The sequence below is a fragment of the Pinus tabuliformis genome, chromosome 4_2 (genome assembly GCF_031772625.1).
Source record: "Pinus tabuliformis cultivar Carrire ecotype Pingquan chromosome 4_2, CPIR1, whole genome shotgun sequence".
Lineage (NCBI taxonomy): Eukaryota > Viridiplantae > Streptophyta > Pinopsida > Pinales > Pinaceae > Pinus > Pinus tabuliformis.
The window spans coordinates 304,938,070-304,963,815 of record NC_142304.1 but is presented as its reverse complement, the minus strand read 5'-3'; the positions used below and the strand labels follow the sequence as shown (position 1 = coordinate 304,963,815).

At 33.1% G+C, this 25,746-nt stretch overlaps 1 protein-coding gene across 1 annotated transcript; it reads left to right on the top strand.

Moving 5' to 3' along the window:
• Window positions 1–9,611: 9,611 nt before the first annotated feature.
• LOC149169195 (defensin Tk-AMP-D2-like) lies at window positions 9,612–10,480 on the top strand. Its single transcript, XM_089427033.1, has 2 exons — window positions 9,612–9,733; window positions 10,169–10,480. Exons 1-2 carry the CDS (start codon window positions 9,676–9,678, stop codon window positions 10,348–10,350), a joined length of 240 nt encoding a protein of 79 aa, XP_089283159.1. The 5' UTR covers window positions 9,612–9,675; the 3' UTR covers window positions 10,351–10,480.
• Window positions 10,481–25,746: the final 15,266 nt, after the last annotated feature.

Sequence of the window (25,746 nt, the reverse complement as noted above, 5' to 3'; positions counted from 1 at the left end):
AGATATTGGATCTTTTGGAATTATGGCAAGTTATTTTATTTTCACCCTGTCTCTCCATGTCTACTTGGATCTCCCACTTTGTTGAATGATTGAACTATTCACTTTATCTTAGCTTCATTTTAGGGTCTTCTTCACTTTCTTTCTTTCTCTAGCATGGATCTCGAAGCCTCTTGTCGAAGGGGCCGACCTCACAACACATGTTTCCCCTAAATCGATGCCAGGTATAATGTTCTAGATATAACAACGACCTTTCACCAACTTACCCCTCATGAGATCAATTTGAATTTGAGCTGATTGAGGTTGGTTCACACATTGAACAAGGCTTCATTCCTGATGAAAAGGTGGATGCAAAATTTTCTCCTTTGTTTCTTGACCCGGGAAACATCCATAGTAGAAATTCCAAGTACTACATGACTAGTGACCTATATTAACAACTAAAAATAGTAATGAGGAAGGTCTTCACTAAAAGAAATGTGTCTTACAACAAGATCCTACTATGTATGGATGAAATTGTTACTACACGTTTAGAGGGTGGATCATCAAGTCAAGGTAATTTCAAGGACCATTTTGGCCTTGGAGGTGTAACTTCTCCATGCCTTAATCTTCTCTTTGGAGTATCCTTTGTTGACTACAAAGCTCATGGATTTGATGATATTATCATCCAACATTGGCAGCTCTCTCCATCCTCCCTTCCCCCTCTCCCTTCTAGGCCATTAATACCTCCCATTAGTCCCCTCCCCCTAGATTTCCTCAAAATCATTTTCGATGGAGCATCAAAAGGTAACCCAAGTCTCTCTGGTTTTGGTGGTATCATTAGAGACCATCAAGGATCTCCCCTTCACCTTTATTTTGGTTCCTTGGGAATAAACATCAATAATGTTGCAGAACTTAAAAGGCTTGTTTCAGGATTAGAATTAGCTCAGTGACCTCTAAGATACACTAAACTCATTGTTGAAGGAGACTCATATTATCATGAACATGCTTAGGAAAATTAAGAATAATAATCCTATTTCCAAAGTATCAACTAGTTGGAGATTGGAGACCTTCTCTACCAAGCCTTCTCCATATCATCTCCCCTTCACATGTTCGACACATAGGTAACAAATTGGTGTATCTATTGGAAAATCATGGTTGTATGGATTCCTTGTTCACAATCTCTTCTCCTTGGAACCTTTCGAGAAAATCCCTTCGCAAAGAATATTACAGATGACTCATCGAAACATATGTGGATTCTCTAGATGATGTATCGTACCCCTAGGATAGGGTGGTAGATGCATGAAAAAGGGGAGGGCGTTGCCACTGCCTCGTCTAACAATTGCATTGGAGGTAATGGAAACACACCCACAACAAAAGTAAATTCCAGCCTGTGTGGCCATTAAGCCATTCCACTAGTTTCAAATGATGATATGGTGTCCATAAATGAGTGAAAATATTGAGAAATTAAATAGGGAAACATGCATGGAAATTCCACTTAATTGTCTCAGGATCCATAGGGAGGCTGCAAATTCAGGTTTCCAAGCAAGACACAACTTGACATATTGATATTATTATTTTTTACATGCCAACTTTCAAATGATCAGATCAGTTGGGTTGAATATCAATAGTCTCGACAGAAGACCCAGGCTTGGGCAACTGCAGTGGTTGTTTCTATCTAGTTCATGACCCTTGGTATGATATTTCTACCTAATTATGCGGATTTCTTGTTGTTACTAATTTCGGGCTTTAAATTCTATCATTAGATGTGTTGTTTTCATTTCGATATTGGCTATGATGGCGTTCCTTTTCCCTGGATGGCAAGTAATTGTTGTATGTATTCTATGGTGGGTTGCATGTAGAGCTGAGGTTGGGTTTTGGGAGTCTCAATGAAAGAGGAAGAATTATAGCTACCCCTCATGCTATGTGCATTTCTTTCTTAATGTGTTTATGGACTCCTCCCTGTTTGAGACAACCCTCCTAGTCCATGGACAACTTTCCTAGTTGAAAGGTGGTTTGTTGGAGCCTTGATAGTGGGTGGAATTATATGGTCCTTCTATTGGTGTAAGCATGACTTTGTTGGGCCCTTAGAGATTTCTCTTTTTTCAAGTCGCTTGGGGGTATGAGATAAATTCAAGTGCTCCTCTGTTCAAAGTTAGTTTTTTGGTTCCTAAGTGGTTTTTCTATTATAAAGCTGGTAATTTGGGACTTCTGTGGTGTAAATAGGATTGGTGGCTAAACACATCCGATGTTGGTTTATGTTTCTCTTTACAATACTGGTATGTAGGGCTAGTTTCACTATTTTTTTATGACAGTGTCTCTGGATTACATGGTCCTTATGTTGGTGCAAACATGAATCTACTGGGCCCTTGGAGATTTCCTCCTTTGTAGGCTACATAGGAATATGAGGTAAGTTCATGCGCTCCTTTATTTCCTGGTTCCTAAGTGGTTCATCTATTGTAAAGTTGGTAATTTGAGGACTAAGTGGTGAAAAATGGCTTAGTGGGTTAACATGTCTAGCGTCGGTTGAAGTTTCTCTTTTTGATATTGGTTTGTGGGGTTGGTTTCATTGTTTTCTTATCATAGTGTCTCTACAATGATTACTCTTTTTTGAAGGGAGCTCTTTAGGTAATGGGTTGACAGCTGATCTAGAGGAATTTGGTGGATGGTGGTGCAGTTATAGATGTTGTGTAATTGTGTTAATGTAATGATTTTTACTCTAAGTGATTCTTATAACCTCTACATTGGAGCCCTAAGTATTATTAAGTTTAGGTATCATACTTCTTGGGGCCTCCAGTCTGTTTCTAATTGTTGGGAAGAAAATATTTCCCATGGTTTCTTGGTTATTTTTTTCCTCATGTCATGTCAGAGAGCTCGGGTCCAAGGAGCGAATGCTTCTTATAGTGGGGGAGTCTATCGTGGGTGAACTCGAATGCACCATAAGATTGAAGGCTTCCCTTCTCATTATCGAGAACTCAGCCCTACCCATGATCAGGTTGAACTCACTAGTATGGAGGAGGTAGCCTGTTCTCATCAATCCTCCATCTCAAACACATAAGTCCTAGCTGAGTGGGTTGACTGAGTGTTAGACACTGGCCACACAAGAGGGAGGTACAAATAATATATGCAAGAAATTAAACTATATTGGAAAATGAAATTTCTTATGGGTTAAACTACCTTAGATAACCATGAATCTCATATGGATATCCTCTATTCCCTTGAGCACATGCACAAGCATCTCAACACTCTCAATAGAGTGGATTAAGCACCATCTTAACATCCCCTTCACTACAAGGTATACTTCAATAGACTTGGAATCTCTCATTTTAGTAAAAGAATCTAGTTTTTGTTTCTATGCCTTTCTATTATTTATTTATTCCTCTGCTTATCTCATCTTTCCTCAAACATTGCCCTGATGATGGATCCTCCTTTGGATTCGAAACATCGACAAAATTAGATTACTACTATGGAAGATCTAAAATCTCCATATATGAAAGGACATGATTCAGACCCCTTAGCACGATGAAGAATCATTTTGGTGTGTGATCAAATATCAATAGTTTCTTTTGTAACAACTAATTTGACTTGAATATTAGATGTATCTTTCTTATTTTTATATCTTTTAAGTTTCAGTTGGTCCTCATTCCCTTAAGGAGAGTCTATTTTTGGCTCTAGTTTCGTGTCCCTTGTGAGAGATTGGCCTGGATTTTGGACACTAGTATATAATTCCCAGGCTTTCTAGTTAATAGAATTTATCCCACACACACCTACCCACCCACACACACAAACATTATTTTCATGTTTTGAATTTTGTTCTGAATGGGTCTACTGATAAGTGTGCAAAGTGGGCACTCTTTGGATGCATAATTTAATTCTGCATCCAATGGGTGCCTACACTTGACATTTGAGTAACCCTCAAAGGAGATAAGCTAAATATGTAATAAAAGAGAGTAGTTTTCTTTCTTTTCTTTTAAAAATTTACAACTCTTATTATTATCATTTCAACTATTATTTTATTATATTCCTTAGGAAGCCCATCTTAGACTCTAAAATTCCCCAAATGATTATGTTCTAAAAAGTATTTTGGAGGTTTCTATAATGAAAAATTAGGTTACATATATTTGATTGAAGCAAAAGATGTATTAGAACCATTATAGTGGTGGAAGAATGTGTGAAAACTAAAAAATTCATTAAAGGATGATATTTTCATATGTCCAACTTTAAATAAAAAAGTACTTAGATGGGAAATTTTGGAGAGAAGGCATATGCAATTGAGTAGGTTCCCTTTTTACAAGGTAAGTGATGAACGAAACTCTCATGTGTTTATGTTTTTTTCCTTATTCTTCCTAGTTAATGACAAAATTAAACAAATTAGTAGGATATAAGAAAGGGTAGAAAGGTAATACAATAAAGGAGTGTTTTAGAAGTTGGTGTGGATTCCTATCATTATAAAAGGTCAAGGCCTCATGTATTATTACTGAATAAGGTCAAGACCTCATCTATTATTACAACATGAGGAGTTTGACTTACTAGGAATGTCATCCCTATTGAAGACATATTTGTCTTTCCACTTCAGCATACCATGTATGCCAATTTGAACTTTCTCGATGGTTTACTTTAGTTAAAACCTTCAAATCCTATAAGGGTAGTTGTGGAAGAAGAGATAAATAAGTCTAGATACAGAGTTTATTTCAATGGAGCTACCTAAGAGGATCCATATGCAGTTTTGAAGAGTTAGTTTTCTTATTAAAACTTTATTTTTTAAAATTCAATGTAACACTAGGAAAGGGAACTAATAACTTTGAAAGATTTAATGGCCTTCAAACTAGATCTTAAGTTGTTAACATCTTAGAAGGCTTAGTTATTTATATATTCTCGTTGTTATTAAGTAAATGTAAATATATTTTTCTTATGAAAACATTGTACTCCAACCTATAATAAAAGAACTTACTGCAAATAAAATATTATTTAGTTTGTATTTTTATATCAAAATCTCAAAAATAATATTCAATAAATAAATTTTTCATCAAAACCAATTTGGATGGTCATTGCAAAACTTACCTATACAATTATATGTTTTAGCTTTCATGAATATTCCATATTCCATGAATATTTTTTTCATCAACTTACTAATCTCAAAACTATATAAACCATTAAAAAACGTTATAAAGCCCTATGATAGAAAGTAAGTACATAATTTTGTTAATATTAATACTCTTATTAATAAAAGAGTGTTATTAAAACTTTTTAAAAAATTAACAAAATACAAAATTCGTTTTTGAAATTTGTAAATATAGTTTAAGCAAGTTTTTAATAATTTATCCCCTCTCATATCACTTTCATATGTTTAAGTATTAAAGGACGTATACAAATGAAATAATAAAATTGTAAAATTTATATTTTATAAATAAAAAATAATAATAATTTTTATATTTTTTATGAGTGTATATAGTTTAATTTTTTTACAATGTAATAAATATATTAATAAATTTTAAAGGTTTATTAATATAATTTATTATTATATTAATTAAAATATATTTAAACAAATGCATTTTTTTTTGTTAAAATGATAATTGAGCCCGAGGGAATTGTTTTCCCTCTTCTAAATTATTGCAAATTTTAAATCTTAAATTTTAAATCTTAACTATTTTACAATATGTAACTTTTAAAATTTAATTATATTAATTTTATTAAAAAAAATCAAACTTCATTTTAAGATATTGATACAAGTAAGAAAGAGAACCGTAAAAATTAAGTTACATAACTAAAAAAAACTCGTTAATAATATAAATAATAGCAAATGCCCATACAAATGAATTAATAAAATTAATCACAATATTTAATTAAATAATAATCATGAAATATAGAAATAAATTTAATTACAATATTTAACTAAATAGTGACCATTTTATTTGCTAAAATGTTATTATTAAATGTGAGTAGTTTTCTTTTTCCTTCTAAATATTCCAAGTTTTGAATCTTAAGTAATTTACAATATGAAATTCTTAAAATACAATTACACTAATTAAATTTCACAAAAAAAAAAAAAAACAACATCAAAATGGACTTTAATCTACTTATGTGTTCCTTCAAACTTGAAATTTAAGGAACATTAAACTTAGTCATATAAGTTAAGCTGAATTCTGACTTCTATGATCCATATTTGACAATAGAGAAAAAACTTGTCATCACATAAAAGAAGTTTTGTCAATGCTTTTCTAACCATCCAATCTAGATGGAGAATCACATCATGGCACCGGATTAAATAGAGAGAGCAATGTAGAGACCCTTAATATTTTTAAGGGTGATAATAAATAACTAGCTTTAAAAAATAATATTTTAATATATAACATCAATTATTTAAATCAAATTATATTAAAATGAAATCAAATATTAAGTTATGGTTATATATTTAGTCAAATATTTAGATTAAAATATGATTAAAGTTATTATTTTCAATTGAAAGTATGGAGTTAAGACTCTGAAAAAAATAAAAATAATAGTCAAAGTTAAACTTAAAAGATAGAATCAAGACTTAATAATAAAATTTCTTGAATAATCAATGAAATAATTAAAAAGAATTAAAATTAATCAAAAATCCTTTAATAATTAATATAAAAACAAAAAATATAATTAAAACGTATTCACAATAATAAATAAATATAATTAAAACACATTAACAATAATAAAAAAAACAAAAATAAAAAAATAAAATTGAATAAATAAATAATATAATAAAAATATTAATAAAATAAGATTCAATATAACATACATATAAAAAATTTGCCATAAAAATCTAAAATTAAAAATAAAATAAGTTTTATTAAAATGAAAAGTAATTTCATTTATGTTAAATTAAAAAAATATTAAATTAAATTAAATTAGGAAAACAAGATAAGGACCCAATATCTAGTAATTTTCCAGCCATCGTCTTTATTAAGATTACCAAGCCTTCTTCCAATTTCTAAGGCTTCCCTGAATTTTTGATGATGGAAAATATTAATTCTAACAATGACCTGGGCCTCTTCAATATAGATGTGATGTTTATTCTTTTTTGCGTGCTCTTCCAAAGATGAGGAATGGGTCCTACCATGCTTGATGTCAGCTCGGTGCTCATGAATACTTTAATTAATGGAGTGACCAATTTCACCTATTTAGGGAGTTCGATAAGAATATGAAATGACATAAACACCTTTCATATTCTTAGGGTCCACCATGCCTTTTACAAGTCTTAGGGAGCTCCGGATGACATTTAGAGGCCTAAAGGTTGAGGAAACCTTATGCTTCCTTAGTATCCTCACAATCTTGTTAGTGGTCCCTTAGATAAATGGGAGATGCACCACTGAAAACCGATCCTTGGGTTCTTTTTTAATCTTAGGACCTTTTTTTCAGCTTTAAGGAAAACCTTAAGACATTGGTGCCTATTGTACCCATTATTATTAAAAACATTAATGAGATGAGTTTTCTCATCATTAAGATGGTTTTCATTAGAAACTTTAAGGCTCAAATCGCTAAAGTGTTGAGAAAACCTAGCTTTTGAGCATGGAAATGATGAGATTTAGCATGAAGATATTGTTCTGTATGAGTTTTCTTATGAAATGCCTGATGAGAGAAAGGACCATCATCCTTCCTCGAAAGGAGGGTGTCTAGGAAAGGAAAACTTCCACTGCTTTCACATTCCATGGTGAACATTATGGAGCTAGACTGATTTTTAAGATGTTGGAAAAAATGTTCCAACCTTTCCCGACCATGGGACCTAATGTCACAAGTGTCATCCACAAACCTCTTCCACATCTCAAGTATAAATCAAGCAGAGGCCAAGGCCTTTAATTCATAGTCCTCTATGAATATATTAGCCACTATAGGGGAAAGGGGGAACCCATGACAACACCACAAATTTCTTCATAAAATTCCCCATCGAAAGTGAAGAAAGTAGAGGTGAGACAAATTTCTCAATTGCAGAAAGTAGAGGTGACACAATTTTCTCAATTCTAAGGTAAATGACTTGAACCAAGATTTAGAATATTAATGCAAGTAAGAAAGATAAGCATTATAGTTGAAAAGAAGCCTAAAAACTAGTCTACATAACTAAAAAATCCTTTAATAATAGAAATAATGGCAAATGCCAATGCAAACATAACTAAAAACAATATTTAATATTACAAATAATCACAAATAACAAAGCAAATAAATTAATAAATTTAATCACAATATTTAATTAAATAGTGACCACATATTTTTTTAAATAAGTATATAATATTTAGGATATTGATGCAAGTAAGAAAGACAATTAGTAATAAAGTTGAAATAAGCCTTCAAAACTAGGGTGTATAGCTCAACAAAAACCTTTAATAATACAAATAATAGCAAATGCCAAGTCAAATAAATTAATAAATTTAATCACAATATTTAACTAAATAGTGACTCCAAAATATATTCTTTTGTAATAAGAATATAAGATTTAGAATACTCATGCAAGTAAGAAATACAACCAGCAATAGAGTTGAAAAGAAGCTTTAAAAACTGAGGTACATAACTTAAAAACTTTTAATAATATAAATAATCCCAAATGCCAATGCAAATAAATTAATAAATTTAATCACAATATTTAATTAAATAGTGGCCACAGAGTATATATATTTTTAATAAAATATAAGATTTAAGATATTGATACATAACTTAAAAAAAACTTTTAATAATATAAATAATCACAAATACCAACACAAAATAAACTAATAAATTTAATCACAATATTTTAATTAAACAGTAAACCTAATTTTTTAATAAATATTTTAAATATACATATAATAGCTATAATAAAAAAACTCTAAAATGTAACCTAGTCTTTTTCAATATAAACAGTATATACACCCTACTTTTACCTTTCAATAACTTTCATTAAAGGAGTCGTCTAACGAGGCTGAGGAATTGCATTGCCTTGACGGTCAAAAGTGGTCGGAATCTGGGCAAAAAAATTAAAAAAATCTTGTAGAGGTAGTGTTTGAATCGTGTTTTTGACGGTGGAAATGTATTTAGCACCATCAAAAACATCTAGAACAGCTAAAATTTTGAAGTTTAACAGCTATAACTTGGATTTACAAAAATCCTTCCTAGATTTTCTCTAAATATAACTGGAATTTCGATAACTTTCCAAGCAACTTCTCCCCCTGGTTAGACTACCTGTGCACTAAATGCCACCTAACTTATAATTAATGTTAATTTCAATATGTAAAAGCATGTTTCATTCTAAGACAAGTTCTGATTAGTGGATACGCTGGCATATCAAAATGGTAATTGTTTCACTCGTTTTTCTTGTTGCCGTTGTCCTGTAAAATAATCTTTGGATGTACAAGATAGCGATGCCACGCTTGATGGTGGACTTCAAATGAAACGACAACAAATGGGAAGAAGGGAAACAACGTGGGTTGCTTGGAATGGCGAGCAAATATTTTAAACAATAATGCAAAATAAGGGAAACAACGTGGGTTGCTTGGAATGGCGAGCAAATATATATATATATATATAGTTAGTTGTTTACAGGCAGGACGGTCATAAATGAGTTGAATGTCACACTCCCTATAAATGAGCGCTCATACTCGCTTTCTCTCCACAAGCTTACTTGCCTAGTCGTAAAGGAAAGGGAATAGTAATCTTGTGGTCTATTATTTGATATTCAGCAGAAGCAGCGATATTGAGAAGAGGATGGCCACTGTGAGTCGTGTTGCGTTGGTTCTTCTCTTGATATTTGTCATCACCCTTGGTATTACTTTTTCTTGCCTTTGATTTTTCTCATATATTTATTTTTTCTAGTTTTATTGGTGTTTAAGTTTGTGGAAGAGTCATTTATAAGTTTCTAGTGTAGGAGAATATAAGTAATATGAATGTTTTTCTAGTTTTGGTGTTTGAAATCAAAGAGGATATAAGTAATATGAATGCAACACTCATCACCATTTCAGACCTCTCAAATTTTGGTGTTTGAATTTGTTTTGCAAATAATCTCACCAGTGTTCAAATCTTTAGACCCTCACCATACACCCTTAGTGCTATAGAATACTCCCTTAGTGCGGAAATATCAACAATATAAATGCAAATCCCGACAAATTGTAGTTCCAGTAGACAACCCCTTTATTTTTTCATTGATAGACTAACTAACTCGTCTGGTGGCTATTTGTGTTGTGTGGTCCAACATTTTCAGAGATGCAGGTGGATTGCGTTGCAGGAGAACGAGTATGTAAAGCGGCTAGCCACAAGTTCAAGGGACGCTGCGAGAAGGACGCCAACTGCAAAACCATTTGCAAAACTGAAGGATTTGAGAATGGTAGCTGCCACCACACTCACGTCGTCAATAAGAAATGTTTATGCAGCAAACACTGCTAAGATTGTTCTCTTCATCTTATCATTGTCCGGCATCTCTTTCAATCAGTTCATTTTCCGCGTTTTTTTTTCATAAGTTCAGCGTGTTACATTCATTCGCCGCCATGTTCAGTGTGTGGCCTGGTCTGTTAATAGCAGTAAACATCATGTATTACTGCGTCACGTGACGTCAGATTGCCATGCTCCAATCCATGTAATAAAGTATCACTGTTTGGTTTAAAGTTGAGTTATTCTACTGACTAGTTTATTTATCCGTGAGGTGATCCGTAAAAGTGTAAAATTGTGATGAGAGAAATCATGATAAATATTTTTCTAATTTGTTGTTTTCAGTTTTATTTCTATTTCACTGATTTGTTTATTTAATTTTTTTGGTTATTATTTTCAGTTTTATAAATTGTAGTTTCTTTTCAAGATAACAAATTTTAAAGAGGAAAAAATAATTAAAAATACTTTTTATATATATATATATATATATATATATATATATATATAATATTAAATTTTTTGTTTTATTATTTTTTAATTTGATACATATATATTTTTTCTATGGTTTTTTTTTCTCTATTTTCAATTCCAATTCGCTTAATCATAGTTTTTTTTTTTTTTTTTTTTTTAATTTGATTTTATTCTTTTCCCTTCAATTTTTTATAATTTTCGTTCCCAAGAAGCAACAACTATACAATAAAACTTCCATTTCAATTAAAAAATGTTTCTAAAAATAATAAATTAATAAAATTGAAACAAAATTTGAGTGCAATTTTCTTACCTTGTATTAGATATATACATCTCATTCTTTATTCTACTCAAATCTAAAGGACTTATTGTCATTATTGTCTGCACTCAAATATGAGAGATTTGAAAAATGAAAACTTATGAAAAAATATCAAAGAGTTTTGTAAAAAATGTCATATTACAAATTAGTCTAATTAGTTTGATATCATTTTGTGCTACACAAGTGGATCTCAATGAACTCACTATTTTTAATATTATATATGTATTAGGCATTAATATAAGTATTATTATTATTTTATATAATAATTATTTGTATAGTGATTTGTCATTAAAGTAGTTTGTTTTATAGAAAACTATAACTCTCATTTGAAAGATCACATTGTGGACATTGAAAATTTCATGGGACAATCATGGGTCGATTGCAAATTACATTGGTGAGATTATGCATTTTTTTCTAGAAACGCATTTTAGTAGCTGGAAATTGTATGGTATAGCAGGGTTTTAATTGCATAAATTCCAACCATCTATTTATGCAATTTCATTTGTATTTTATCTTTACTATAGTTGCAATGTTTGCCTTTGACATCAGCCCCTTATTTGGTGCATCAAATCATCCCCTACATAATGATTACCCAATGTTTTTGTTGCAGAAAATGGAGATTTCCAACTTATTTTTCCAAACTTTTCACTTTGACAAATATAATTCGTTGAAAAATTAAAATGTTACAAAAATGGTGGTATTATTTCTATTTTATCCATCTCTTCATCAACAAATATTTATTTATTTTTATTTTACTTTGGCTATATTTAATCTAAGCAGAAGATACTAAAAATGCTACTTTGCATAGTATAGATTGTGGTTATGTGTCTAGCCAATCTGGTGCGAATTTCATTTCTGTTCATTCACACCAATTGAACTAGAGTCTATCTTATTGCAATGCAAAAATGCTACCATGAACAAGTTTCTAATCATAGAATCTTTTCATTTTATCTGGAAGTGAAATAGTAATAACAACATTTTCGAATTGGGATTCAATTTTGGTTAATAACTTCCAAATATGATGCATCATAAAATTAGTAATGACAACATTTTATATGTAAGTGAGATTCTTAATAACCTCCAAATATGATGCATCATAAAAATAGTAATGTCAGCATTTTATCTTGAAGTGAGATTCAATTTTAGTAGAATGAGCAAGCAACAACTTCTTGTTGAAGAACTTTTACAGTACTTTCTAACTTATGCATGTTTACATTTTATGCAGAGAATATTCTTGGGATAATACATTTCATGGGAGTTGTTTTTAGTGCCACTTGTTGGACTTTCCCGTGCAAGAATGCGACCAAAAATTTGGGGTGAAATCTTAGTTTGTGTTATTTAAATTGGTTTTTTAACTCTATATATGGATTCAACACCGTGAAAAACCCTAGGGCACTTGGATTATGCAGGGGTTACCCATCAAACTTGTTATTTTAATAAATTCCTACAAAATTTTAAATAAATTAGAAAAAAAAAACCATCTAAAAAACTTCCAAAAAATCACACTAAAAACAACGAACATTTTATACATAAAATATCCTTAGAATAATACATTATCTTTAGAGCCTCAAAATAACAATTATTTTGCCCCTAACAAACAATCATATAAGTAAAATAAGTTATTAATTGTTATTTGATATAATATTAGATTATTTTCTTATGCTTATCTTATTAACTATTAAAACATCTTATATTTTTTTCTCTTTAACCATTTGATATTCCTTTCCTGAAAATATTGATATTAATAAAAGAGCTCCCATCTGTTAGATACCTAATTGCTACTCTCCTTGATTTGGTAGTTGGATGGTTCGAATTTTTAACGTATAGTTTCCCAAAGAAGCTATAAGGGGTGACTTAAAACCAATAGTTACAAAATCTGCGTTGTTGAAGTAACTTAATTAAATTGATTTTTGTAGATTGGAGACTGTATTCTCTTTTTGTGGGATTTTATTGAGACCATAGGCTCCACGCTGTTGGTTTTCGTTTTTCTAAGCCACATAAACTCGCAGTTCCTTTTCAATGGGGAACAGCCGATACGCTTGACACTAGTTGGATAATGACATTGAAGATAAAATGGAAATGCGAGAGCGGCTTGTATTTCAAATCTTCGTAATAGTTATTGACATGAAATGGAAATGCGAAAGATCGATAGCAAATGTTGGTTGTATTTGTTCTCGCCTCTGTTATCCATGGAATGAAATTGAACTGAGGAAGTTAGCGTCTTGCACAACTGAAATCTGTTGGAATTCCCGGATTGGATCTCGTTGCCAGTGAAAAGGTACCAGGCCGTGTTGTAGATCAGCGACTTTGTCTATTCTGAATCCAAGTACCAACGGTCCCAGAAGTGCCGTGTTGTAGATCAGCGACTTTGTCTATTCTGAATCCAAGTACCAGCGGTCCCAGAAACCCTGGAATATATGGAAATGTATCGTGCTCGTGTTCACGCCCCGAGGTCGTTGCATTTTGATTGATGTGACACTACTACACTGCTATGTTAAAGACATTTTTTTAAGACAAAAGAAATCTTTTATCTTCAAAATTTTTTTTTATTTTAGTTATTTTACATTAAAATTTAACATCAATTGAATTGTTTTAAACATAAATTTTAAGACAAAAATAGTTTGAGACAAAAATATTTTAGGACAAGACTTTATATTTAAGAGAAAAATAGTTTAAGAGAAAAATATTTTAAGACAAAAGCAGTTTGAGACAAAATATTTTAAGACAAAACTTTATATTTAAGACAAAAATATTTTGAGACAAAACTTTATATTTAAAACAAAAGTAGTTTGAGACAAACATTTAAAGACAAAACTATATATTTAAGACAAAAGTAATTTAAGACAAAATTATTTTAAGACAAAAACAATTTAAGACAAAATTATTTTAAGACAAAACTTTACACTCTAGACAAAAAGAGTTAGAGACAATAATATTTTAAGATAAAACTTTATATTTAAGATAATAGTCTTTTTAGATGAAACTTATTTAATGCAATTAACAATTAAGACACAAACATATCAATTTAAGGCAATATTATCTAAGTGCAAAATTGACTCTCACAGTGCACCCTAAGTCCACTAGCTTGCAAGCAACCACTGTCTTGCACCTATACCAAGGTTGTTATTTTACTTACCATTCACGTTATCTTATATAAAGACAATGATTTCTCGGGCTCTTTGTTTTGTGGGGGTAGTCGAGTAAGAAGAACATGTCAACTTTTATTGACAAGATTTCTCGGACATCAATTCCTCTTTTGTCCCTTTCATATTTGTTGATACAATTAGAGACAACTTGTCTATTGTTGAATTCGACACTGCTACATGGAGGGGGATTTTAAGATAATTTTTTAAGAGAAAAGAAATATTTTGTTTTCAAATTTTCAATACGAGGCGCAAGTAAAAAAAGGTAAAGGTAAAGGATTAGGTGTTCGTCTACTAGCATTCACCAAGTGGTTGGTTTACCATGGTTGTGAAGTGATATTCAAAAAAGGAAAAGCGTTCCTGAGACACATAGCCACGAGACAGGTGAAGTAGATCGAGGTTCTTGTGAAGAACCTGTATAAGCTAGATGTGGAAGACTGTGCTGCATTAAGCAATAATGTGGAGAAAGTGCAGGTCACGATGCCGATGAACTTTGGCACAAAATTCTTGGTCATTTGCATCATGATACTTCAAATATTATACAACAAATAACCATTGGACTCCCTAAAGGATCACTTATGCAGTAGGATGTATGCAAAAGATGTACGTTGTGGAAGTACATAAAATCCACATTCCATGATCAGGACAACAAATCATATGCAGTCCTTGAAAGGATTCGCTATGATGTTTATGGACCTTTCTCGACAACCTACACTATCAAACACAATTTTTTTGTCATTTTTATTGATGACTTCTCACGAAAGTGTTGTATCTTCTTCATGTGGAAGAAAGATGAGACATTCTCCATGTTCGTAGAATTTAATACACTAGTTGAAAAAGAAGTTAGCAAGAAGGTCAAGGATCTATTGTAGCAGGTGCAACACCCTCCAAAATTTTAGCCTGCACTTAAATTTCATAGCCTGCTATGGATATTGTGATTAATCGTTCCTTAGTCACTTATTGGTAAGTTGATGATCTCGCTCCCTTTTTCGATCTTAAGAGTCGTTCATGATTTTATTTTTACATAGAATGTGTCATCTTTGGGCATGGGGGTTATCACTTGTCATGCAAAGGGAGGTTTGTTTTGATTCAATGGGAAATATTTATGAGAATGGGTTTTCCTCACCACATAGACATGTTTCACACTCATTTCACACACTCTTACACAAGTGTTGCCTTTATCCTCCCAAAGTCTATCATCGGAGCTACACTTTCCGTAAGCTACCACAAAGGTTGTTGCATTAAGAGAAGTATGTGTTATATGTTGTGAATGGTCTATGTTGTATCGCTAAGTTTTCAAGTGTGTGATTGTAGTCAAGTTTTATCATTGTTCACATCAATTCCACTCATCCCAAACTTAGCCAAATTTCAGAGTTTCCTTAACAACCTAGCCTCATCCAACTTTCCTGAACTACATAATTCACATATGTAACCCTCAAGCTTTTCCTTTGCCTATCAGAACCATGCAATTCTCAGAAATCCCAACCTCCCTTAGCATTCAAAACTGTGTAGTGGTTTCCTCTAATGTCCTTCCCTCAGCCAGAACCCACTGTCTTCACAGTTTTGTCCCTTGACTACCCTGTCTGCCTTGCATCCTAAAATTGTGTAGATATGTCCTCCCAAGGCCTTATCCCATAGCAGTGCCTTTCACCTAGCTAAAACTGTGTAAATGTGTCCTCCGAGGGACTCATCCTGCAATAGTCACTGCTTGCTGAAACTACACAATTATGTCTCTTAAGGGCCACGAAGAAAGATGACATAGTAGATGACTCTTAAGGAGCTAAGGAGAAAAATAAGTAGACTAAGGAACTCAAGGTATGATAGAATATCGGGACAACATGAAGACTCCATCTGATGCATAACCCTTTGGAGGCTAGGTCTGGAAAACAAAACACATCTTTCGAAATACACCTCTTACTATAGCTTAAGGGTTTTCTTATCATTATCGTATCATTCTGTCTTCAATGAAATGCATGGTTGCAAGAATTGAAAGTCATTACATGTGTTTCCTCTATGTGTCTTTCTCCCTTTCACTTGTTTATTACATAACTTAGAAGATTAAGAGCAATACCACTTATTTATTTAAGCTACAGAGGTTGTGACCAACATGATATTATGACTAACCAGGCACGATGCAAGGCATCCTAAGTGGGAAGAAAGATTTTTGATGATATGTATATAGTTAATACACTCCTTTGCATCACTCCTTTGCATTAATCCTTGCTTTGTATCTTGAATGTACCCTCACTGCTTGTGAAATTTGGCTACATGCTGCTAGTAGTCTCTTAGCTCTATCCTGACAAAGCAAGGGAAGGAATTTCCTTCAACCTAATTTCTTCAATGGTCTTCATACAAAGTATAGAGCTAAGAGAAGGAGATGTGGAATATCACTATCAAACTCTTGAAAATATTTTGCATGTTCGAATCTATCCAAACGATTAAGCCACCACTCAACAACATCTTCAATCTTGGAAGACTCAAGAAATATCACATCTCTAGATATTATAAACTTCTTATCCACAAAACCTAACACTAGTAATTAATGGTAATATTTAATTTTTAAGGTTAAAGTAAAAGTTGACATTCTCCTTATCTTTCCTTTTTGAAAAGGAAAGATAAGGATAATGTCAACTTTTACTTAAATTTTGAATATTAACATTAATTGTTTAGGGTTGTTTTAGAGTGGTTCCAACTTCATTCAATTTTGAGAAAGTCAAATTTTAGATCCCATTCAAAACATAGTGGTGACTGTTTGAACCGCTTCTTTGTAATGAGTCAGAGACTTTGACTTCCAATTTTTCATGTGCATTTATTGCATAATCATATTCCTCGTGAGACTTTTCCGCAGAAGTTTATCTATAATCCATTGCAAGCACTTGACCTAGCTCATGGAAGCATTAGCTACCCCTCCCAAGTTACTCCTCGACATTGAAATTTTCTTTGGAAGCAGGCATTCATTTTATCCATTAGATCATTTTTTCCACTATGATAGTCCAACAACACCCCTGCCAGCATATGATTGACAATCCATCTCATCTTTACTATCTACCTTATAAATACTCTTAAATGTTGTGTCTCCTATCTAAAAGAGGAAGAATTAGAAAGGTCCTTCTTGGCCCTCTTATTAACCCACAATATGTTTAGCTTCTCTCTTGTGCTTACACTCTAGTCTTCTCGCAGCTTCAGAATGGCGAATATTAAACATGATCTCGTGATGTGCATTCATAGAGGCATAATTCACCCTTGTTTTGCATCAAATTAGCCCCCTAACATTCCATTTACCTTTACATGTAAGCATATATTTTCCTTGTTGAGGATTCTTAAGCTTTCCATCCCTATTTTGCCTCCCTCTCCCACCCTCATGTACCTGATAAGCTGAATTTAACCAATTTTACTATATCTAAGATAAACAACCCATCCAACTGGGTATATTGAGTTGAGACCCTTTTAGAAACTAAATCCATCCCTCCATAATGATATTTCCCTCTCCAAAAACATCATCATGTTGTCTTCGAGATCTATCATTCCCATCATCAACATAAATTTCTTAGTCCTTCACTTACATCTTTGGTAACGTCATCATTTAGATTACTTATACTTTGTTGTATTATTGCTTGTGTTATGATTTCCTTTAATCGAAATATCTCCCTAGTAGGCATGAGTAACCAAATTCAAGTTCTTATTGAACTCTTGTGTTAACATACTTAATTTTCATTTTGATCTATTCTATTTCAAATTCTAGTGTGGTTTGTTTACTAGTTGACTACTAGCATTCACCAAGTAGTTATTGATGATCATAGTTAGTTTAGAGTGAATGTTGGACTTTTCCTTGAAAACCAAGCCCCAAGAATATGCAATTATCATGGAACATTTCAGAGCTCATACTTTTCTACAAAGGAATACACTATTTTCATTCATCAAGAAAAGTTATATGAGAAAGAACCAAGTGGTTATGATTTTCAACATTTTCACCTACATTTCCTATCTATCGTTTTCTTATTGAATGGGAATGTTGGGCTTTTGGGATTTTCAAATTAAAGTTCTACACTGGTGATGTTCATCTTGCATTTTGGTCTCCTTCTAAAATCTTGTTTGGTATGTGCAAAACGAGCATTGGTGCAGCTTTTAGTGGTGCAATTTTTAAAGATATGAAAATTATATATTGATTTAAGACATGCAATGTTCAATATCTACATGATACCTTTTCTTGACATTCCATTCATAAATTTGAAATTTGTAACAAGTATAAATTTTACTAATTAATTATTTTATTGATTATTACAAAATTGAAAGCAAGGGAAGAATAATATATAATGTAGGTTTATGTGAATGGAAAATGTTAAGACAAAGGAATAATTATATAATGATAAGTGGACAATAGGGGTTGGGGTCCTTACCATCAATGTATTCTATAAACGGAGGGAGAAGAAGGTGAATATGGCACCACTTTTGCTTGTGTAATTGAGGACAAGGCTAAGAAGAGACAAGATAGTAATGGATTGATGGTTGATGGGTGACTTGTTTTTGAAATATCTAGAGTAATAAGGTCTATGGCTAGGTGAAGAGTAGAACTCCAAATATTTTTTGCAATAATAAATCTTGAGTGAATAGAATGTCATATCTACATAGACCTTTGTGAGAGTACTCTATTCTAGGTGATGATAGAGTACATCATTTCCTTATTGGAAGTTATTAAACTTTTATCATGGTATAATTTAATTATAAATACTTAAACTACTAGATGTTTACAATCAATTTTATAAAGGGTTGTGGGCTTCTTAATATTTTTGCTGGAATTTTAAATATTGAGATAGAAATTTATAACGAGAATATAATGACCTCAATTCCTTGTGAATGCTATAAGTATTTACTATGTGTATTTTTTTCAAATCGAATAGAAATATGATCAACTTTGTTTTTGCTAATGGAAAAAGATGCAAACATATTCTATTATATAAGATTTTTTGTTATTGTTAACAAAATTATTATCAACCATGGTTTATTTAGAAAATAACATATATTCAACTATATAATGAATTATTAAATTGATAACTATTTAATATGGGTTGACTTTTAGTGATGTTTCTATGGATCATCTTATGATGTTGTTGACTATTTAGAAGTCACATCACTTGTAAATCAAGTTTTCATGTATCCTTCTCATGTTTATACAAAATAAAGTAGAGAATGGATGGGAATATTTAATTCATGATACTAAAAATGTGATCACAAATTATCTCAAGTTTACACACAATATATTGACAATGTATCCATGTGAGAAGTACTACAGTAAAGGGATTGCATCAACCAAGACTTTTCAATATATGAAAATATTAGGCTTCAAGAGTTCATGTGTTGTAGTGATGGATGCATTAAAGAGTTGCAATCAAATTAACTCAAACTACTAGAATGGGATATTGATGGGTGGAGGTTAGGTTGTACCTATTATGGGAGCCTCACCTTTAGTATCTCCTTCGTCTATATGTTCTCCTTAGGTGATGAAATTTTTCAACAAAACTATTTTGAGCATTAACATTTTTTTATTACATTGTCATCTCTTTTCATTAATAGAATTATATTTCTTGATAAAACAAGTAGCAAAAATCCTATTGGTGTGTTCGGATTCAAAATAATTTTTCCTTCCACTAATATTATTTTAACTTGAGGATGTGGACAATTTTGAGGATGGCATATTATGTTATTTTAAGCAACGTGAGGAGGCCTCGACATAACTTAGGGCCTCAATCGAGAAACTTGGTGAAATGGATAGTTGTTCAGTAAAATCTATTGATATTTCTATCACGATCTCACATGGCGCCTCCTACCTAACCTAGTCACAGTAATAGAAAATTAAACTTTGAAGTTCCACTTTAATTCTTCCCACTAATTTTTTACCACAATCTTAAGGGACCTTGCTAAAATAAGTCCGTTGATGATTAGTCATGACCTCCTGGTGTAATTATACTTATAAATACCATAGAGTATATAACTCCATATCAATAACTAACCTTCTGTATCTATGTGGATGATATTTTGGTTATGGATGACATAGTATCTTGGTGGAAATATGTTTGCATCCATATGACCATGGTGATAATATTTAACAAAATCCTCATGTGTATTCATCAATTTCATTTGTGATTAGTCAGGACCCAACATGCACACTTGTACCTAGGATATAAGATTATGTAATCCTTTCTTGGATGACTTCATTGTCAGCATTGAAGGAAACATTTATACTCGAAGAGACAAACAAGGTGCATGGATAGCTTCCGCAGATCCACTAGAATGAACAAAATACCACCCTCCTGATACTTCTCGAACTTCCCGCAAAGAAGGAGACACCAGTAGCCCTAGCTAAACCTCTTTGTCACACTCTTATTCATCCATTTCCATGCATTTGAAACTAGTGCTCCCTTGTGTTTCCCTAGCACTTGGACCTAACACTCACTAGCATGTGTTGGTGCCACATCTTGGTGCCTGGAACATCTTGGCGTGCCTTAGCAGTTGGCATGTCTTGCCATGCCTACAATTCCTTGGAACATTCTTGCATGTGTTAGTACTTCCTGGAACTCCCTGGAACACCTTGGCACTCCCTAGTTGGCATGCCCTCATATATAGCCTTACCTTTTTTGCGACTTGGGAACCCAACCAAGTCTGTGTTTGTCGACACCTTATCATAACTATACACTTGCCTCTTGCAATTCCTATTCTTAACTTCTCCAAACACACTTCATCCTTGCGACACCTTGAATTCGCTAACAATCCTTAGCGCACACTCTGATTTGTTCATTTCCCTGCATTTTGACCTAGTTACCTCGTGTGATGCCCTGACACTCGCTAACACTCTAATCATGCATTGACATTGTCTGACATATTTTAGCACACCTTTTCATTCATTTTCATGCCATGACACTCCTTAGCTATCATACCCTCACAACTACCCTTACTTTTTTTGAGACTTAGGAACCCAACCAAGTCCTGCGTCAAGTACAACAACTTGACCAAGTTATAGTTACTACAGCTAGACTATGCATTGTTCACCTAAGAACTACCTATAACTCATCTTAGGCTACTCATGTCTAGTCTCAACTCATCCCACTTAACAAGTTACGAACTCAAGGCTCACGTCCAACCTTGCCCATGAAACAACTAAGCAACATAGTTTACGTCTTGACATGCCATAACACCTGGCACATCTAAGAATCCCTTGGCATTATGTGCCACGTGTTAGCATCCCATTAATTCCTTGGCATTCTTTGGCACACCCTGACATGCCTTAGCACTACCTGGCATATAACCTTGTCACTCCCTCCTTAGCACACTTGGAACTTGCTGACACTCCCTATCAGACACTCTTATCTGTTCATTTCCATGCATTTTTGACTAGTTCTCCCTTGTGTTTTTGTGGCACTCCCTAACACTCCCTGGCACACATTGACACACTCTCACACCTGGGACATCTTGGCATGTCACCCTGGCACTCTAGAATTCCTTGGCCCTACCTAGAATACCTTATCATTCCCTCCTTAGCACACCTAGAACTCGTTGACACTCCCTGTCACACACTCTTATTCATTCATTTCCATCCATTTTAAACTAGGACTCTCTTGTGTTTCCCTGATACTCCATAACACTCCCTCGCATTCATTGACACACCCTAGCACCTAACATATCTTTGCATGTTTCCCCGACCTTTAGCATGCCTTAGCACTACCTAACATACCTTGTCACTCCCTCCTTAGCTCACATGTAACTCAAATGACAATTTTGTCACAAACTCTTATTTGTTCATTTACATGCGTTAATTTGACCTAGTGCTCCGTTTTGTTTCCTTGGCACTCCCTAACACTTCCTAGCACATGTTGGCACACCTTGGCACTTGGCACATCTTGGTCATATGGCACCCTATCACTCTAACATGACTTAGCACTGCCTAGCATACCATGTCACTCCCTACTTAGCACACCTAGAAATCATTAACACTCCTTGTCACACACCCTTATTAATTCATTTCCATGCATTTTGACCTAGTTCTCCCTTTTGTTTCCTTGCCATTCCCTAACACTTCCTAGCACATGTTGGCACACACTGGCACCTGGCACATCTTGGATGCATGTCGCCCTGACACTCTAGCATGGCTTAGCACAACCGAGCATACCATGTCACTCCTCCCTTAGCAAACCTAGAACTCGCTGACACTCCCTGGTACTCCCTAACAATCCTTAGCATGCATTGGCACACCTTGGCACTTGACACATCTTGGTATGCTTACCTAGCATTCTAGAATGCCCTAGCACTACCTATCATACCTTGTGACTCCCTCATTAGCACACCTATAACTTACTGAAACTTTGTTTCCATGCATTTGAAACTAGTGTTCCCTTGTGTTTCCCTAGCACTTCGCCCTCACACTTTCTAGCTTGTGTTCACACCACACCCTAGCACCTGACACAATTTGGCATGCCTATCATGCCTTGGAACTATTTAGAAATTGTTAGTACTTCCTTACATTCACCGACACACCTTGGTACTCCCTAGTTGTCATTCCCTTGTAGATAGCCTTACTTTTTTTGCGACTTGGAAACCCAACCAAGTCATTGGAAAAACAATGTTGTGCCCAACCCAAAGTATCCCTTTGTCTGAAACTGCTTTGTCTAGCCCCTTATTAAAGGTACCCTCAATTGAAAAACACATAAATATTTGTAGCCAAGTGCCCTAAATGTGAGATGTTGCCACTTCTACAATTGTGTCTCCTTTTGATGCTCAAATTGTCACCCTAGTTGTGCAAAACTCACATGATGTCACTTTGGGTCAACTCAGGGTTGTTGGCATTGTCACCTTATCAACGAATCCTCTCGCTTTGGATTACTTATTAAATCTTGGGGGTATCCCAAAGCACAAATTTATGAGGTATTTTATATGACTAGATGACTAACACTGAAAACCATCTTTGCATTGAATGGTTGAACATCTTGATGATCCCTATCCTATTGACCACAAATTTTGTATTTTATTTTTCTTTAATGTAATGTTATGTTGACGAGTCAACATAACATTACATTACATTTTACAACATTTCTACAATATTAAACTATAGAATACCTCTTGGCATAATAATACTTATAAAAATTAATCATATAAATCAATCACTTAACAAGTAAATTAATAACCTAATTGAAAATAATAAACATTATAAAAAACATAAAAACATTGAAAAAATTAACTTAAAAATCCACTAAAACTCTAAAATGACAAATTCTTAACACTAACCCTAACTATTCTTTTAATATAAAACCAAAAAAATCAAGCTTAACAAGTTAAATATAGTTGCAACTTGCAATATTTGATCCTAAACTTACTAATGATGGTTTGGGACCATCCCATGACGAACCCTTGTTGAATGCTAGCCTTATCCAAGCAATGATTGAATTTATAATCATTGCTATGCATTGTTTTTGCTTTGTGTGCATTAATGTCAAATCATTATGACTTCTATGATTATGTGCCATGTGGTTTGTGAGGCTTAGTGGCCTTGATGTATGCCAAAGCAATTATTCTAAATTTATGATTATGGACAAATATAATAGTATTATGGACAAATTTGATAAGTTATAGAGCTTTACCAATCTCCTTTTTCACTCACGGTGGCTAAAAAATGATTCACTTTGAAATATCTATGATTGTCTTAAAAATGTTGAGGTGATTGGTATAAAAAATTGTAAAAGAAAACAAATTCATAATTTAGAAAACAAAAAACTTTGAAATAAATAAATTAACATAAATTTACTCGTACAAATATTTTTAAAAGTATCATAGAGATTTCTCCTATTTCCGTGAATTTAATTATATACCATAAAGGTCTATGTAGGTGGGCATATTTCTGTGCCCCAATTTCAGTCATTCTTCTGTGGACACGTGTTCCATACTCTATGAGCTGCGCAATGGTATTTTTGATAGACAAGCGGCTGCCTAGGAGATGAGTCAATATTTTGAGGTCGAAGCAAGGCCCTATTTTCATTTATGCTTGGGCATTATCATATCATTCGTTGATAAGGGTAGCAATTCTATTTCTTCTTCGTTCTTTGCTTTGTGTGTGACAGAAGCTGGGGGAGTTTCGTCTGTTTCAACAGCTTCATGGGAAAAAGGGACATTAAGGCCGCACTCTCAGCCATCTCATATATCCCGGAGATTTGAAAATTGTTAATAGTGGTAAGGTAATATTCTTTCCAATCTTTTTACAGCATTTTGAAACCCTAAGGAGTTTTGAGTTTGCGAAGTAATGGTTTTTTGGTCTGTTGTATCAATGGAAAATACTATACTGGTTCTGTTTGTCTACAATGCTCGGAGTTTACTAAGTTTCAGAGCGAAAGTGGAGTCATTTTGATGGGGTTTTTTTTTTTTTTTTCCTATCATTTTTGAGGGAAAATCTTTCAGGTTTTGGGTGCCTCAAATATAAAAGAAAATGTTAATATTTGGATACAGGGTCTGTGGAAAAGACAGTTTTGCCCATTTGCAGAAATTGTAGGATCAAATTCCCCAAGGTTTTCTTTGATTTCTTCGAAAGGTATGTTCGTTGTCTGCTCTCCTCTCTTAAGATAATAGGGAATTTGTATTGAATGAAGCTCTCGATAGTTTACTCAATTGACTTTCTTTATGGGAGGTGTTGTGCTGTTAATTAAACAAAGTCAGTCTTGCAATGGTTTTTAGAAGTGAGCATTGGAGAGTAAGGAGTAACTAGGAGGAATATGAAGGTAATGAAAATTTTAGAAATTTCAATATGATATATGATGTGATGGCTGGACATTCTACTGTAGGTTTTATGGGGTTAACTAAATTTTTCTGTAAAATGTTAGGGTTTTTAGACATAACAGTTTGGTAGCATTAAGTGGGTATTCGAAAGTAAGAAGTAATTAATAGGGAGTTTCTTGAAAATAATGAAGATATAAAAAATACTAATACAAAGTTATGGATAGTCTACTGCATTGAAATTCTTTGCACAGGATTTTATTATGCTAGTAAGACTAATTCTATAGAATGTGAGGGTTTTAATAATCCATGGTTAGAAAAATTTTAGATGGGTATGGAACAGTAATAAGTTATTGAGGGGGATCTTTAGATTGCTGAAATATGAATTTGAAACATTCCGGGTTTGTGGTCCTAGCTAGTAAATCATTAGAAAATCAAATTTTGACAACTACGTTCTAAGGATAGAACCATAACAATGTATTTGATTTTTAAATTGACGAGTTCCGCTAGAAATTGATGCAAAGTTCATTGTTTTGTTATGCCTGGAGTAAGGAAAACTGAACTAAGAGTGATTTACCAAAACACAATTTATCACATTCTTCTGTATTTGAACAAATTAGAGGAGTCAGGGTTTTGTGTTTTGTAGCATTGAAAGAATATGGTTGCTTGGGATGATGGATTTTCATGTTTTTATTTCTTAATGTTGGATTTGGATTTTGGTAGAAAAAAGTGGAT